General features: G+C 39.3%; 1 protein-coding gene across 1 annotated transcript; it reads right to left on the reverse strand.

Annotated features, from left to right (window-relative positions):
• Positions 1-1,556: 1,556 nt before the first annotated feature.
• tbx5a (T-box transcription factor 5a) lies at positions 1,557-17,983 on the reverse strand. Its single transcript, XM_039661799.2, has 9 exons — positions 17,431-17,983; positions 16,266-16,431; positions 15,042-15,136; positions 13,336-13,455; positions 12,011-12,158; positions 9,061-9,213; positions 6,220-6,311; positions 2,812-3,026; positions 1,557-2,209 (listed from the first exon to the last, which is right to left on the reverse strand). Exons 2-9 carry the CDS (start codon positions 16,407-16,409, stop codon positions 1,677-1,679), a joined length of 1,500 nt encoding a protein of 499 aa, XP_039517733.2. The 5' UTR covers positions 16,410-16,431; positions 17,431-17,983; the 3' UTR covers positions 1,557-1,676.
• Between the last annotated feature and the right edge of the window lie 220 nt (positions 17,984-18,203).

Consider the following 18,203-nt stretch of genomic DNA (forward strand, 5'->3'; position numbering starts at 1 on the left):
AACACTAACATTTGTGTAAGTTATTAAAATGGTCTCTCCGGTAAAGTCAAGCAGTTAAAAGTAGATTAATGTCACAGTCAGTTGTGTTAAATAAGTTCAGAATTCAAGGAAGAATCTTTTACATTTATTCTGTTTTCTATGTACATTTTGTTTATGTACAGCATGTTTTCGACAGTTTTTCGTAACATTTTCAAACCAGTCCGATCACCTTTTTCTCTGCATTTTTTCTTTTTTTAGCTAAAAAGAAAGTTTGACTACAAAACTCAAAGTAATTTAAAAAAAACTAATTTTAAAAAGTCAACCTAGCAAATGTCCTTTAAGGTAAAATAAAAGAAAGTTTTATAATACAGGAAAAATAAATACTATTAACAAGAAAGAAAAAATCTTCTGACTACAAGTGTCCAAATATAAACCTCTCCATACCAACGTTTAATGTAAATCAAAAACAATATAGTACCGTAGATGTTCTGGAATAACTCGAGTTAACGAGTTATTAACGGTGTGATGTCACTCATGAGAAACTGTATGATAACAATCGAGTTCAGCTTGTTAGGAGTGTTGTGTCATATTATCAGAGAACCGTTTAGGAAAAAGTGCTAATTACCCACTTCACTTCACCGATGTTCTGTATCATGGACTTACTGGTAGTTTAGAGACAGAAAGATACATAAAAGATTTTTGTCAAAATTGCTCTAAGTGGAAAAACTTTGTAAAATATCCCTGAACAAAATCTGCATCAGCATCATGTGTGTGTGTGTGGAGACGGACGGATCGGTTCATCCGCAGATCACACACTGGCTTTAAACGAACACTCAAACAATGACATGGAAAAAATACTATAAAACTGGATTTGTTTCCTTAATTACTTTGCCTTCTTTTTTTAATAAACTCAGCATCTTTGTGCATTAGTCCTCGCGCTGAAAGGGAAGATTTCTCCCGGATCCGCAGTCCGTCTTATGCAAACGTGTCTCGCGTCCTGTCCTGAGACTCTGGACCTGCAAACATGCTTAATTTGTATTTTGGCCTTGTTTCCACTCCAAACATCTAAAAAATATTTAATCAAGATGCATTTACTATAAGTAAAATGACATATAGGCCTATATCAATAAAAATTAAGTGATTTATTGCTTAAAAACTCTAAATTATCTGTCTCTGCGGTAAAAAAAACAAACATTTTTAATGCATGTTTTTTAGCAAAAATTATCATAATTTTGATTTATATCCCGAGAAAACAAGACACGAGCTGCGTCCGAATCGCGTACTTGTGCACTATTCTACGCCGTTTTGTAGTGTAAATAGTGCGAGTACTGCGTTCACACTGAAACTTCTACAAATAAAAGTGCACTTTAAAGAGCCGGATGATCAAACTATGAACCGAAGTGTGTAGCGCTGGTCACTTCACACACTCGACTGCAGCGCGGAGGGGGCGGGGCTAGCAGACTGCGGTGTCGAAGATCATACACTACACGCTTGCGCACATAGTGCACATGTACAGAGTGTATAAGTGTGGACACAGCTATGACATTTTACTCAATAGTTTTTGGATATTTGGACTGGAAACAAGACACAAATACTGAGTAAGAAAAGCGTTTCTCGCAGTGTGTCCTCCGAGTCAGCCTGGATATATAAAAGATATAAATATGCATAAAGCGCCGTCCTCCACGTTGGGGATCCAGTTAGCTGGCTTCGTTCCAGTCGGGCATGACGTGCACGGCGTGGTACTGGTGCGGGGAGAGTGTGTGCGTGTGTGTGTACAAGTACTCGTTTCCAGCGGGCGACTGGATGCCCGCGCTCGGACTGCACTGGCGCCCCAGTGGCTGATGGGACATGGAGCTCTGGTACATGGAGTGGGCGTCGCCCAGCTGCGGGGAGGCGTGGCCTGAGACGCCACTCAGCCGGGACACCAGCGGGCCGGAGGTGAAGTGGGCGGAGAAGTGCTGGTAGGGCTGGTGCATGCCGGCGTACGGGGACACGCCCGTCCAGGTGTTGCAGCTGATGTCCTCCAGGCTCGGCACGGCCTCGCTGGACTGAGACGAGCTGGCGTACATGCAGGCCTGGCGCTGACCCGACTCGGGCCTGTAGGGGGCGCCGCTGAGACCCAGGGCCTGCGAGTAGCTCACGGGCCGGTAGTAGTGATCGTCTTCGCTGGATGAACTTTCCACGTAGCTCTTCTTGTACGAGTGCTCTCCCGCGGGACAGTCGTCCTCAGCTGCACACACACAAACATGGAAATTAATTCGGAAGTAACAAGCCAATCAAACGGGACTGAATCACTGCGATTAGGTTTGCCACTGTGAAAGCTAATCGCAATCATAACCGAAACGGTGTTCATGAAAGTCCCCCTGTGGTGAAAATCCAGCTTTGTTTATATGCCAATGTGGAGTTTTTAATACGCTTTAACACACACCAAGTGGACAGCGTTGCTGAGTATTTCCTCCTTAAAACCAAAGACAGTCTCAAAAACACGCTTTGAAATCGCTGGTGTTTCCGACGGATCAGATCAACCAGAGGATCTCTGAGTGGGTGAGTGAGTGGAGGCGGGGCTCATCTGCATATTCATAGAGCCACGCATACTAAATGAGGCGAGGGTGTCGAGTTACATTCAAGATGTTTTAAGGCATGAAGAATCTTTTTTCTATACGGAAAAAGTATAAATATGTAATTTTGGTGAGTTTTAAGGGATTAAATGGTCGACTGGGGGACTAAAGTTTTCAGAAGTGAAATGGATCTTTTTTTCCTCCCCTCCCCTTTATGTGTACATGTGTCATTCGTCCATATGCAACTATGTAGTGCCCTGTAAAGTGGACCCACCTTTCCTCTTGATGCAGTGGTAGTCCTGCCGGTGTTCGTGGGCCAGCGGGTAAGCGGACTGGGCCTGGGTCGAGCTCGACACCCCGTTCTCACAGTACTGGGAGCTCATGGCCCCGGGAGCGGACAGAACCTGGACGTCTCCGCCGAACGGACTGGCGCTGGTGCCGACCCGCTGGCGGACCGTACTGCGAGGAACCACCGGATACTCCTTAGTGCTTCACAGGAGAGAGAAACCCATGGCATTCATTTACATGCTTTTCTTTCAGTCAAGCTCTCCAAACCATTCACTGATGACTAACCACATAATCTCTTCCCCATCTGCCACCGACGGGAGCTTTTTCATGTTAATTAATCTATGAAAGATGCATTAATTCCTTGACGGTGTCTTTTGAAGCACTGACCTGGTTTCCCGAGTGTCCGAGTTTAACTCAGAGCAGACCTGCTTCGTCTCAGCGCTCGACAGCGAGGACAGATAGCATATCAGCACCTTTGACTTCGGCACCATGCGGGAGCTTTCTTCATTCTCATTGTATAGTTTATGATACATTGCTTTGCTTCGCTGTCTTTTTAACAAGTTGTCACTTCCTCACACCGCAAACATGCCTTTCTTTGTATTTTTGGCTTGTTTCCAGTCCAAATATCTAAACATTCTTGAGTCAAGATGCATTTGAGTAAAGATATCTGGAGAATGAAGAGATTTGTTGCTTAAAAACAAAAAACTCCAGTGGGGTCAGAAAAATAATCTTAACCCTTGTGCTGCATTAGATTTTTAACACCGTTGAGTGCATTAAGGACCAAAAATGGCCACATATTAAACATTGCCTAAAATATTATATATTATTATTATTTTCCACTTTTACCAAGTTAAATCTTTTAACCAGCATCAGTCCTCATCATAACTACCAAAAATGTATTCAATTTCAGTATTTTAACCCTTTAATTACCAGTTTTGTTTGCGAAACCATCGATTTGTATAAGAGGAAAAAACACAAAAATTCAATTATTTTCAATAAACTAAATGCAAAGAGAAAACTTTAGATTTGGATTATCACAGTCCCACTTTGCAAAAAATCCCACTTAGCGCGTTAGAGACCAAAAATGGCCACCTATTAAACATTGCCTATTGCCTAAAATAAGGTGCATTTCCACCCATAGGGAATAAATATGTAGTGACGTCATCTGGTGGAATACACTATATAATGCAAATATAATGCTTTTGCTTCAAAATGAAAGGATGTTTGTGCAAAAATCATGTTTCGTGTATTACTGACAGCCTCAGATTTAAACAACGTTTTAATGGGTTTCAATGGGCCATTTTTGGTCTTGATGGTGCTGAGTGTTACTATTTGATCTACACAGTGTGTGTTATACATATTTTGCAAAATGGGATCACATTTTTTACATGTATCCAAAAAGTCACAATTTTGCCAAATTTCATACCATTTGCATTAGAACAGCCAAAATGGTCAAAGAAATTAAACTGCAAAAGACCAAAAATGTCCCTAATGCAGCATAAGGGTTAAATCAAACAGAAACAAGTTTATTTTTACTCCACTGGCAGATAATTTCACTTTTTTTTTTTTTTTTTTTTTAGCAAAAACTTAATTTTGATCTATTTTCCCAGAAAACAAGACTACTCTCCTAGTAAATGCATCTTGATTTAAGAATTTTTAGATATTTGGACTGGAAACAAGACACAAATACCGAGAAAGAAAGGCATTTTGCAGTGCTCTTGTAAGTCAAAGCGTCTGCAGAATGAATAACTGAGAATAAAGTTGTGTACCGGATTCAGAAGGAGAACCGACAGGCTTTAGTTGGGTCTTAAAGTCTTCAGGTCATTATCTGGAAACTCAATCGAAGGCTCTCGGGGGACATTACTCAGTTCTTGTTTCAAAGCAACAACAGACCGAGTTAACTACGGCATGGAAAGAGCGGGGACATTCTTTCCGAGTGCATTATGAAGTCTGTCATTTTGCAGTGGACAACGCCTGTGTCGGCTGCCGGACGGCCAGATTCTCTGCTTTGAAAGTGTGTTTTTCCACACTGTGTGCAGCAGTCCTCTGGAGGAAAGGAGAGCGCGAGCCGTGTGGTCTTTCCCTCCACTGCACCAAATGTCCAGCCACTGGCCCGGCCGTGGGTCTCGAGACGCCGGCGTGAGCGACCGCCAGTGTCCCGTCAGCGGAGAGCCGTCTCTGCTCAGTGTCTGCGCTGGCCGAGTGTTTGTGATTAACACGACCCTGTTTAGTTTAGTTTTAATCAGTTCTCTGTTATCTGTGAGACACCCATGTCGAGAGCGAGCTTCTAATTTGGCTTCAGGACTTCAGCACTGCAAAAAAGGGCTTTTCTCACTCAGTATTTTTGTCTCGTTTCCAGTCCAAATTTAAAAAAAAATATTGAATCAAGATGCATTTACTAAAGTAGTAAAATGTCTTGTTTTCTGGGGAAATAAATCTAAGTTTTGCTTAAAACAAGCTACATTATCTACCAATGGGGTAAAAAAAGTTGTTGTATTTTACTCTAGTAAATGCATCTTGATTTAAGAATGTTTCGAGGTTTGGACTGGATTTTTGCAGTGATACTCAAAGTTGGTCTGTAATGAAAGCTTGTTTCCACCATGAAACAGTTCAGACTCTCTCCCCTCAGTCATTTTCTTGCAGTTCTCAGAATAGTTTGATCTAAACTGAGAATTTCAATTGTCTTTTCCCTTATTTTTTATTCGGTGGCAGAAACGTCTTCTGTAAGTGTGTGTTCTCCTCCAACACAGCGGGTCAGAGTTAGATCTGATATTACGAGTGTTGATATCACAGGCTGGAGGTGTAGAAGTGTCCCGGTTTGTGTATCTTGTATCAAACTGAAGAGTTTATATGGAATGACTTCTATCCACCAAAGCAAGCGGCGTAAATGCTGACATAGAGACCACTAACCCTCTAATGTGGAAGAACACACAACTTTTACATCAAAACATGATCAGTTTTCTGTCCTTTAATGATTCAGAGACGGCGATCATGCTGGTGTCTGTGAGACATTACTGCAACTCTCTGAATGTGTGTGTGTGTGATATAGAGCAGTAATCTGTGTAGGCATTGTGTAGTGTGTGTTAGGGCTCTTACCTGTGTGTGCTATGGTTTACTTTACTGTTGTTCAGCACATTGTTCAATAGTGCTTTATAAACCAACTAATATCATGCTAAATCCCCAATGCTTTGACCAAAAATAATAATGATTCAGTGCTCGATTGCAAGTTCTTGCTAACTAATATTTGAATATTTGAACGTTTTCTACACTTGAAAGTTCAGAATAGTTTGTGTGACGCGGCGGAAGCTCTGATTAGTGTGTGTATAGTTGATTATGATTGTGTGATTGTGTGAGATTGTGTGATTGTGTGAGATTGTGGCAGGTTTGGCCTCACCTCTGCATTCGGGACATGCGATGCAACTCCATGTCGTCGCTTCCTCGAAAGCCTTTCGCGAAGGGATTGTTCTCGATCTTCAGCTGTGTGATCTGCAACACACACACACACACACACACACACACACACACACACACACTGCTTGAGTCTTTTCATCCATTAACCAGCAGTGAGATGCTCCGGCTGATCTGAACTGCAGATCTCTGTCATTGATGAGCTCCGGAGACTGAGAAGGACGTCTCATGGAAAACCCAACAGATGATTTACACATGATTGTCCTGAGTTTCTGTTAATGGGGGAATCCTCTGTAACGACCATAAACATTAAACATTAAACCACTCGAATGTCCTCACTCGGGACTTAGAAGGCTTTTCTAACCGGATGTGAGATGAAGGATGATGATGGCCGGTGGTTTAGTTTTCTGATGATGACGAACAGAAACGGGTGTGTGTGTGTGTCGTTTGTCTTTGCATAAATATGAACATGTCTAATAATTCCACATGTGAAGCACCAATCATTAATATTAATCCTGTCAGAGTCTGAGATATTAAAGAAAATGTCAAAAGTCAACGTCATAAATTTAGCCTTTTGTGGATAGTGATCATCATTTAAAAACAAAGGGTTCGGCAACACTTTACAGGTTCATTAGTTAACATTAGCTATTAACATGAACTAACAATGAGCAATACATTTGTTATTGTATAGTTAATCTTTGTTAACGTTTGTTAATTAAAATACCGCTTCATTGTTAGATCACAGTGCATTAACTAATGTTAACAAATACAACCTTTGATTTCAATAAAACATAGTAAATCTTCAAATTAATATTAACTAAGTTTAATAAATGCTTTAGAAGTATTGCTCATTCTATAGTTCTTGTTAACAAAGGTAGTGAACTAATGAACCTTTTTGTAAAGTGTTACTATTATCATTGTGATAATGTGATAAAAAGATTTGATAGATTACAAAATGTGTGAGTCTGTGAAACTGAATAAAAGACCGAACATAAAATGAAAAATCCTTACACAAGTGCATTAAACACAAAAGTTGTCAAGCATTTGCAAATAAAGTCAAACTGGCAAATCTACCAAATAAGCCACGTGACCCCCCCCCCCCCCCCTCTCTCTCTCTCTCTCTCTCTCTCTCTCTGACTGTTGTGCTGTGTTTCCTAACAGGACTTGATCTTTGACATTGCTTTGGCTCTCACTAGTAAAAATGTTTGAGCTTGTGTAAACCCTCTGTGCGCTTGGCAGACTTCACAGAATTGAAGAGTTTTGCAAATTACACTTTGATGTCCTTAATGTGCACCTTTAATTAAGAGTAAACCTGGAGATATGCAGCGATGAGCGCGACCAGCAATCGCTTAAAGTCGCTTTATGACGCTGTTACCTGTTGTTTTGTCTTTATATTCTTTTTTTCCTCTTAATTTTCACTGCTCAATTTGATTAACCAAAGTACAGATTATTGCATCTCGAAAAAGCAAGGCAGTCCGTGATATTAGCAGAATATGGCGTTTGTTTGTGTCGCGTGCACTGCACTTCTGCTGGAGAATATGTGCAGATATGCGCGGGTAAATCGTGTTTTGTAAGTTGTTGCTCATGCTCATAAATCTGGTGCACACATTGTTTAGCTGCAATCTGAAGACCCAAAAGGTTATTCAAAATCTATTATTTTTAATGACATACAGGTGCACGTGCTTTTACTCTTCTAAGGTGAGTAAAATTGCTTTCTTAAAAAATATATGTTTAAAGATGTCGGCTAGATTAACACTTTTATTTAGGCTAGCTAAATAAAATGTATACTTCTTCTGTGTGTATTAAAAATCAACGTTTTTGGCTTTATGTTGCTTTATGTTAAAAGCGAAACACCAGAAACTTCAACACGTCAAACAAACGCCAGTGTTACACCAATCGCAATCAATGAATAAATACAGGTCTGAATTAAATATGTTCTCACAAGATCCAGATGAGAGTTAGAAACACCTGAACAAGTTTCAAGTTTCCATCTCTGCCATATCCCAGTATTTGCGATCGAGCGCAATCTCGGCGTCATTAATGATGATTATTATGTGATTACAGCTCTGATGCAACTAGTGTGACAAACACATGCATTCATATCATAAGCACATAACGCCATGATGTATTAAGGGCGTGTTTTATCTCTTTATTTAGTTTATCTGTGCATTCTTTCCGTATCTGTATTTTCCAGAGAATGACATTCACGAGGTATAAAGCCAAAGGTCTTGGTTGGGAGCGGAACTAAACAACAGTCGGATTTATAATTCACGAATGCAAATATTCCGAGAACCACAACAGCTGACCAAAAATAAATAAATAAATCACGTTTTCATAAAAACATTTAGTGGCGACATAAACATTTCACATTTTGGAGTTTTCTAAGTTAGAATATTTAGTCTGGATATAATAGTACACGAGTTACTTTATTAACTTCATGAACACAGTCGGAATCTCGTGCATGAGCTTGGGTTTTGGACTTATTTAATATATAATTCAATAATATATAATGATTCGTTAGCCTACATAAATTAATTTAATATTAATTAGTATAATAATAATAATTCCCAGTTCAATCTAGCAACAATATATATTTTTTTGTTGATAGCCTAGCTGAGCAATCTAAGTGTTTTCGGGCCAATCTCAAAGTTAGGCGCGTAATATGACCAATCAGGAATCAAGCTCACACAGCTGACCTGAAGCAGACAATTCTATACTAATTCAATAATTCACACACTCAAAAAAAAAAAAACGAATCTATTTTCTAACTTCATGCTTAGAGTGTTTAATGATCTCATGATAAAGATGTTGGACCCAGTGCCTATACCTTGTGGTTCTGGTAAGAGGTGACTGCGATGAAGGCCGTCTCGGGGAACACGTGAGTGCAGAACGCGGTGTTTTTGGACCCAAATCCATTATTTTCATCTGCCTTCACGATGTGGATCCTGGGCTGATATTTATGCATGGAATTCAGGATGATCTGGAAAGAAAATAGAGCTAAAATATGACGACCATATTTAACAGATCTTCTTCGGCCTAATAATATAAAGACACTTCATTTAAATTATGCTAAATGATTAATGTCATTGCGAAAGAAGAACGATTATACATTGCTATGAACGTTTTTCTTCTTTCCTGCGTTTTTTAAGCGCATTAATTTTTCAGAAACCCTTTGAGATCAGTAATAATCTAATAATCTCCGACTGTCGCACTTAAACCCGACAACCCGCTTTATTTCGACAACCCTAAATGTGTGTCGGACTTAGTTACAGATAATTTGCGTCTCGGATTTTACAGTAATATATGCACACACAGTTTTGTCCAACGCTTGTCCGGCTACTTGTTGTTCAAACGAGAGTTTAAAAACCAGAGCTCATATAGTAGCACTTTTACAACAGAATACTGCTTTTGTTCAAGGTCTTTTCGGTTCTGTGGCCAGTTCTTTTCCAAGTCAAGTGTGTGTGTGTGTGTCTGTGTGTGTGTGTGTGTGTGTGTGTGTGTGTGTGTGTGTGTGTGTCTGTAATGTGGGCCACTTTGTCTAAACTTTGCAATCTAAATGTGCATGCCAAGTTTAAACACACACACACACACACACACACACACACACACATTCCTCTTTTCCATTTTCATGCGTTTGCTCCTTGCATGCATTCTCCAAACAACTGCAGCGTTTCTGCTTTGATCAGTGACATCAGTCCATCGCTGTGTGTGTGTGTGTGTGTGTGTGTCCCTCTGAGCCGCTTTTGGCTCGAATCAGCACCGAGACTTGGAGAGCACACTCGCTGTAAACATTAAACATGGCTCTCAGCTGAGGATATTGCTTTTGCTCCAGATCGACAAGATGATTTATTGCAAAAAAGAGAAGAAAAATGCATTGCTTTAAAATGTGATGTCAAAATAAAAGTCTTGAGCATACTAAAAGGCCATAATAAAACAGCGTATAACATCAGTAAGTCTGCATGGACAGCGGGGTTGGACCACCCAGTGGCGAGTGTGTTCCGCCGGTGTCCGCGTCTCCAGCGCTAGCGATAGTCTAATGACCGTGAGCGATCGCCGAGGGCAGTGTGTGTTCCTCCACGCTTTCATGTTCCCGACATCACACACTCCGAAACCCTGCAGATTAACAGCCGTTGTGTTCCTCCGTCCATCACTCATCACACACTGTCTTCACATATAAACAGTTTGAAGCACAGTTATCCAAACTCTGATATTTCTGTATGGCTGCGAGAGGAAGGGTGTGTGTGTGTGTGTGTGTGTGTATTGATGAATGAGACTAAAATGATCAAAGCCAAAGCTAAGGAAGCCTTGAACTTGGAAAATTCAGACTGTGTTCTGTTGGGTAAGTCAGTGACCCACTTGGGAATTATTGCGAGTTTCTTTCAGACATCTTTATCTCATCATTGGAGTCTAATTAAGACGGAGTTTGGAAATATTGGCTGTTTTTATGTATTTCCTAACAGGTTCCAGCTTATAGCGTCGCATGTTCAGCCCTGCTTCTGAGACTATAATTATGAATAGGTCTGAAATTATTTCAACCACCTGGAACAACAACCGATAGATTGTTATTTTGGTCGAGAAGCCGTACTTCATTTATAAATCCCAGGGTGCTCTTTCTGCAAAGGGGCTCGCCAAGAACCACTGCAACCAATCAAAAATACATTCAGGACAGAAATTTACAACTCGACTCACATTCCAGCAAGGCTCCGATTTCATTCTGCCAGCTGAGGTTTGGCAGAAGAGCAAACCTGATCGACTAAACAGCACAACATGAGGGACTCCTCGCAATCTGAGAAATGTTGATTCACGGGCTCTTGGATTCAGATTATCACTGTGAGTTTGAGCTGGTGTTTCTTTGCGTAAACTGAAAGATCTGAACTGATCGAGATTGCGGGTACCTAGAGAAAATGTAATTTCTTTTAGCAGTTTACGCAGCGTAAATTAGTAATCTGCAGTTCGGTGTCCACATCTGAGGCGCTGCTGGCGCTCCTGTTGTCTCAATTATCATGACTGGATTTAAGATGTGTTTCGGTTATTACTCGGATCTGGCGTTTGTCAGCGGCACCTTTGCGGATCTGTGTTTCCTGAGCTCGAGCTATCGTTCAATTCACACGCAAAACGCTACCTAAAGACCCGAAGCCTCGCCTGAGGGAATCGGGAGCGGGTTACGTGATTAGTTGGTGCAACACTGACAACTGGTTGTAGCCCACACTGCAAAAATGCTTTTCTCACTCAGTATTTTTGTCTTGTTTCATGTCCAAATATCTCAAAATTCTTAAATCAAGAAACGTAGTAAAATGCCATACGATAGGCTATTATGTCTTGGGAAAAAAAATTGAGTGAGTTTTTTTTTTTTTTTTTTTTTAACAGGCTAAATGATCTCCCAGTGGGGTAAAAAAAAAAAAAAAAAAAAAAAAACGAACCCCATTGGCAGATAATTTAGCCATTTTTTTTGGTGCTTTTTTTTATTTAGGCCTACATCTCCAGAAAACAAGACTTAATATTGAATGGCATTTTACTCATCTAGTAAATTTTTATATATATTCTGGACTGGAAACGAGTCAAGCGTTTTTACATAAAAAAAAGTGTAGTTACAATTTATCTTCTGGCGAAATACCAAATAAAAAACATTTAAACACAGAAAAGCATTTTTTCCAGTGAATCATGTAGAAATAGCTTTTTACAAAATTCAATCCAACATGATTTTATCCATATTATGTTTGCTGGAAAAGTTAATGTTAGTTTCAAAGCAAATCCATATAAAACACATATTGGCTCACATGTCCGAAGGGGTCGAGGTGGTTGTTGGTCAGCTTGAGCTTCTGGAAGGACACCAGCTGCCTCATCCAGTGCGCGCCGGTGGCCGGAGAGTCCGGGTGCACATACAGTCTCCCCGGCATCGCAGGCTCGGCTTTCCCCGTCACAGACCTGCCGACACACGGGCAACAGATGGATTTTTGATATTGTTTGAGATTCTATTGATCTGATCGTGCATTAAGTACAAGGAGGATTTCATTAAAGGACATGGACATGTTCAACCCGATCTCACGACCAAGTCGTACGAATTCGACGAATGATTAAAAAGTGGCTAATTCGTAACAATTCGAAATCCAGAGTCGTAGTGCAAAAGCTTCAGTGTAAAAACACGCGGACTTTCCTTCTCTTTTATAGCGCTTTACACAACACACATCGTTTCAAAGCAGTTTAAAAAAAAAAAAAAAAAAAGCATGAGTCCATTACAATATACAGTGACCCTTCAAGTTATGGATTTCAGAAATGTACATAAAATCATACATTTACGAAATATTATGTCAACTGCTGTTTCATGTGATTATTAGGTTTGGGATTCTGTTGGTCCAGTCATGCATTAAGTACAAGGATGATTTCATTAAAACTAAAAGATGTTTTGTTCCCTGAACATGTGTTTTCTTTATTGAAATCGAAACTTGTCAGAATGTGATCGGCCTCCGTTTATCTCGCATCGCTGCCTTGTGTGTTGAGCATAATGTGTTTCAAAGCCCGGTTTATTTGGTTAATGGCTAAGATGATGGTTGATCAAGAGGGTCGTTAGTTCCAGAACATGCACTGAACTGGTAATTATCAGAGATGTGGGCCTGTGGACGTCCTCCCTCAACGACCTCAACTATTCAAACCACTGACCCTGAAAAAGGGGCATAAAACAAGTAGCATAATACGCTGTTTTCTGTCGATGCAGATGCAATCGTATTGTAATAAGGCTATTTTTCTTTAATGCACACGTTAAAAAAAGTTAGTATAGACTTCAAATTGTTTAAAATTGACATGAACAAACATATTTGTGTAAACATTTAGAAATCGCCTTATTTTCTTAGTCTCTGCATCTTTAAGCATGAATAAAGACCATGAATGAGTCTGATTTAATTATTTAATTAAAAGGGATATGTGACAGTTTTGGCAAGTCTTGCCCGGAACTTTTTTGGACGCTTATCGTATGATGAGAAATGGACAATCACAGTCAAAGCAGCCGTGAGAACTTTAAACGTATAAGCCATCTATTTGAGCAAAGTAAATAATAACCTGCACCAGTGACATTAACTGTGAATAAAACAATTGATGACTCACGAACCATTTGTTATCGGCGAATTTATAGCGGTGGTCATCGGCCGGCACGACATCCATCAGGAGAATGTATTTGGTTTTGGGGTTCAACCCGGTGACCTTCACTTTGAAGCTGGGAAACATCCGCCTGTGGACGAAAATGTGGCACCATTACAGCAGGAACCGCTTTTTCAAATCATTATAACATTCGAAATTATAATAATTTAATATAGCCTATTTAATGTAGCTGTATTTGTTACCGGAGCAAACAAAAAAAGCTCTGGCTAAATCGATCATTTTATGCGTGTGTTTTGGAGACATATTTTGACACGCAACAACTTTCCGCTAATCTCATTCCCGTCACTGGTTTAGACAAATAGCACGAGTTCGTGAAAAAGCCACCTCGTCAAATACGGACGAATAGGTCGTTAGATATAGCGTTGGCTGGACACACTTTGGTTAGTAGCTTATATCTGATTCAGATTAATTTTGTTTTACATAGGCCTATAGGCTATATACAACGCTTAAAGCACAGAATAAAACGAACATTTAAGGACAAGAAAAAAAGAGATATTAGATGAATTAAAACTGTTAAAAGTGTGCATATTTGTGAGAAGAGAATATGCTTTCACACGTGATGCACGGTTTTACTTTAAGAAAAACGCGTATTAAAATGCACAAAAGTATTGAGCAGTTTGTGGCGATTTATCGAGTGTTTAATACTCGAGATAGAGAAGGATTTTCCCCCAGTAAGCTGACTAGGAAATGTCGTTAGTGCAAAAGCCTCTTGTTCAGCTCTATGCAGAGAGAAAACCATAAACTGCACGGTTTTTTAAAAGCTGCCGCGATTATGAATAATACATGAGAAGAACAAGACAATTTGCTATTACATATCAACTTAACCTGGCCTTTTAATCTCACACAGATCATGATGTTAAACTGAGGAGTTCATGCACAGACTTCAGCTTTAAACCCGCGTGTGATTTCTGAGGAAACTTCACTGTTTTTGACCAAGCAGAAGTTTTATCAATAAAACAAATGAAACCTGTTCAATATGTTTTTAAAACTCTTCCCAGCGATTAGAGAAACTCCACACTGCTGCTTTAAACAATAATACAGCTACATTTATCATTCACAAACAATTAATTCCAATTATAACCATGCAAAGCCTTAATTTTATATTTCAGACGCATTAATGTGCGATGATACCATTTATTTTAAAATACTCTTATAGTTTTAGAGAAAGATCCGAGTTTTTGCTAATCATAACATTAGTGGAAAAATATGCATCAATAATACAAATGATGGATGTTTCCAGCTCGCAACTTGCATAAAAACTAAAAAACATTGCTTATTGAAGTTCGGGAATTAGCCTTTACTCAGACTGCAACTTTCAAAACACATTCTGAACAAAACAATAATCAAAATAAGTTTGGATTAAAAAAATGCAATACATCGAAATAAATCGCTAAAATAATGGCTAGTTGTTGTACAAACATGCATTTTATGTAATTAGCCAAGTCTGCGCCGTTAAAAATTACAAAGAAAATGTATAATTAATTATATTTCAATAAACTGACCATTGCATGGAGAAATGTATAGGAATAGGCATAATGAATTATATCGAATTATTATTAATGATTGGATGATAATAATAATTAGGCCTAGTAGGCTATTTTAATGATCAGATTTGTACATTTTGAGGTTCTCGTCGATGAAAGACTGGTCTCTTACCTCCCTGCTTTGGTGATGATCATCTCAGTTCCCACTTCATGAAACTTTGCCCACAACTCTCGCTCGTGCAAGTACACCTTTATCCCCTCCATTCCCTTTCAAACACAGATGCAGAGAGTGAACACATGCATTAGCGAGGCTAACGCGAAACTCAATGCATCGACATGCACGAGGAGAAAAAGTTGTTCAGCTTTAAAGAAAAAAATAATAAATGAGCAGAATTCAGTTTAAACTCCAAGATTAAGTTCTGTAGATTTTATTCTAAACAAGCATTTTAAAAATTGAGTAAGCTAACATTGCTTGATGAAAATGTGTTATTATTTTCGAATGATAGCAAAGAGAAAACATTTTCATAAATATGTCCTGCTAAATGCACAGCCTGACACACTCCTTCATTACAATCACAGCTAGTTGCAAAATGTGTTTTGGGGTAAAAGTTTACAAAGGTTCATTAGTGAACTACATTAGTTAACATGAACTAAGAATGAGCAATACTTCTTCAGAATTTATTAGTCTTATATTAATTTACTAATACGTTATTAAAAGCAAAGGTTGTATTTGTTAACATTAGTTACTGCACTGTGACAAACTAACATGAACAAACGATGAATAGCTGTATTTTTATTAACTAATAATAACACTGATTAATTAATAAATACTGTAACAGATGTGTATTGCTCATGGTTAGTCCAGTAAAGTGTTTCCTGTTTTTGTTATATTATGCATGAACTCGTGCAGATGATGCAACTTTGATATTATGCCTCTTCGATCACCTGAGCAACAGTAAGTTATTAAATTACTGCTTTATTAATTTTCTGGTCGACAGTTACCAGCAACTAAAGCGTGTTCGTCACACACACACTTAGAGAACTACATGTGCACATTCCACAGACCTCCATTGTGTTATAGCCAAATACTGAGACCTGACCTGACAGAAAACTTCTGCAGTTTTACGTTTAGAAAATACGTTATATTTTCTTGTAAGTTGTACTTGACCCTGTTTTAATTCTCGAATTGTTACCACCTCATTTTGATACGTCACTGAAAAAAACAATAAACAAATGTTTTAAAAAAAGAAAATACGTCATATTGTTTTATAAATAAGGACGATTCCAAAACAGTTTTATCTCTGACAGATTTAGCTAACTTCTAAGTACAAATTGCAAGCCAAAATATGGTTAATCTCACACACACACACACGCACACACACACAGTAGCTGTTACCTGTTGAATGTATGTTGTCTGTGAGGATGGGGATTTGCTCGATGCTCCGTTCTGTTTCTCTGATTTACCCTCGGTTTGTAAATCTTTTGATTCGGAGTCACTCGGAGAGTTCTGGAGCCGAAATGTGTCTTCGCTGTCCGCCATGTCTGAACTCTTCCAGCGAGGCCTGAGGACACACACACACACACGCCATCAGCTCGTCTACTCTCACACACACGCGTTTGTGTAGTTGTAGTTCAGCACGTTTTGCAGCACTTCAATAAATGATAACAATGACATAAACTCGTATAGAATCTCTCTTTTATGATCACAAAATAAACTAGTCACAAAACTAACAATGCATTGCCAAATCTGCACAAAAATATCCGATGTTTACGAAGCAGTCTTCATTAAAACAGTCTTTAAATTCTCATTAAAACTCATATGCTGCTACAAAAACATCATTTTGAAAAGTCTGCTCAAATAACTCATCGCAACATTCACACTTTAATACACATTACATACATAATGCATACGAATTTAGCTAAGGTATAAGGTGTCCGTGTTACACTCTAATTATGCATTTACGTACTGAGTAATAACAATTAACTGGTACTTACTATTGAGTTAGGATTAACCCTTTATTTTGAGGTGTCTTTGTTACACTGTAATTATACATTTCAGTTACGCTAATAGGCTATAGGGTTAGGATTCGGGTTTGATTTAGGGTTAGTTGCATGTACTTATGCATAATTAATAGTTAGTATGTAACATATGTAACAATGACACTGTAAAATAAAGTGTTACCGGATTTGGTTTAGGAGTATTTGCGTGTATTTATGCATAATTTACTGTTATTACTATCGCATGTAACATGTAACAAAGACACTGTAAAATAAAGTGTAACCTAACTTTTTAAACAATGCAGTTCTGTTCACATTGTCTTGCTCGATGCGTCTGAACTCTATGAATGGATCAGGAGATATAAAATCATTGCACGGGTATTAATTACAACTTTCTTTGGAGAGATGAACACAACTGTTTGATAAATACTATTCCGCATTGTACTTTAACTCCAACGAACTAGAATCGACCATTCTGTGAGTGCACCGCGGGTATGGGTTGTGTTGCGATGGCCTAGTGCAAAAACTCAATGAATCAAGAAGAAGCGGACACTGGACATTACCTGAAGTGTGCGAATCCCAGAATCAGCAGAATAGCTCGAGGCAGATATGCTCCAGATATGCGCGTTTGGGCGATTTTTGGTCACATATATTCCAAGCGCGATGAAGCTCACGGGATTCTGCTCGGGGAACCCATGGGTTTACTCTCGGTCCTCCGCGGGAACGGAATCTGCATCCAGCACGGGGAACACGGCGATTAAACGGGAATCTTAAAGATGGACCTGCACTAAAGTCAGTTCACGGAGTAAATCAGAGGATCTGTCTGGTATTCCTGGAGAAAAGAAGCACGATCACCTCCTCCCTCTCTCTCTCTCTCTCTCTCTCTCTCTCTCTCTCTCTCTCTCTCTCTCTCTCTCTCTCTCTCTCTCTCTCTCTCTCTCTCTCTCTCTCTCTCTCTCTCTCTCTCTCTCTCTCTCTCTCTGTTTCTCTAATGGTCAAACCCCGTGCGTTACACTGGGAAACGGAAGCCCTGGGATGAACACGTAGTGTGTGTGCTCGTCTGCAATGCCGTGACAATATCGGTCCACCCACAGTCGGGTTGAACTGCCACAAACACACACACACACACACACACACTCCTCATCTGCATGTGCTCTTCTCTCAGGAGACGTTTTACACGCATATTAAATAAGTTCGCATCTCATCTTGTTATTATCTCGTCGGATCAATTTTTTTTTTTATTAAACAGGCCTGTAAAATGTCTTAAATGCATTTTATGCATTTTTTTAATCAATGCAATTTACTTGCGTCAATTCTCGCTTTCCCTGGGATTCGA

The sequence above is a fragment of the Pimephales promelas genome, chromosome 4 (genome assembly GCF_988280905.1).
Source record: "Pimephales promelas chromosome 4, fPimPro1.hap1.1, whole genome shotgun sequence".
Lineage (NCBI taxonomy): Eukaryota > Metazoa > Chordata > Actinopteri > Cypriniformes > Leuciscidae > Pimephales > Pimephales promelas.

Coding starts and splice junctions, on each gene's coding strand:
- tbx5a (XM_039661799.2), bottom strand. CDS start 16,409: ATGGCGGACAGCGAAGACACATTTCGGCTCCAGAACTCTCCGAGTGAC. Junction 15,137..16,265: donor AGACAACATACATTCAACAG/GTAACAGCTACT, acceptor TGTGTTTGAAAG/GGAATGGAGGGGATAAAGGT. Junction 6,312..9,060: donor CCTCTTACCAGAACCACAAG/GTATAGGCACTG, acceptor TGTGTGTTGCAG/ATCACACAGCTGAAGATCGA.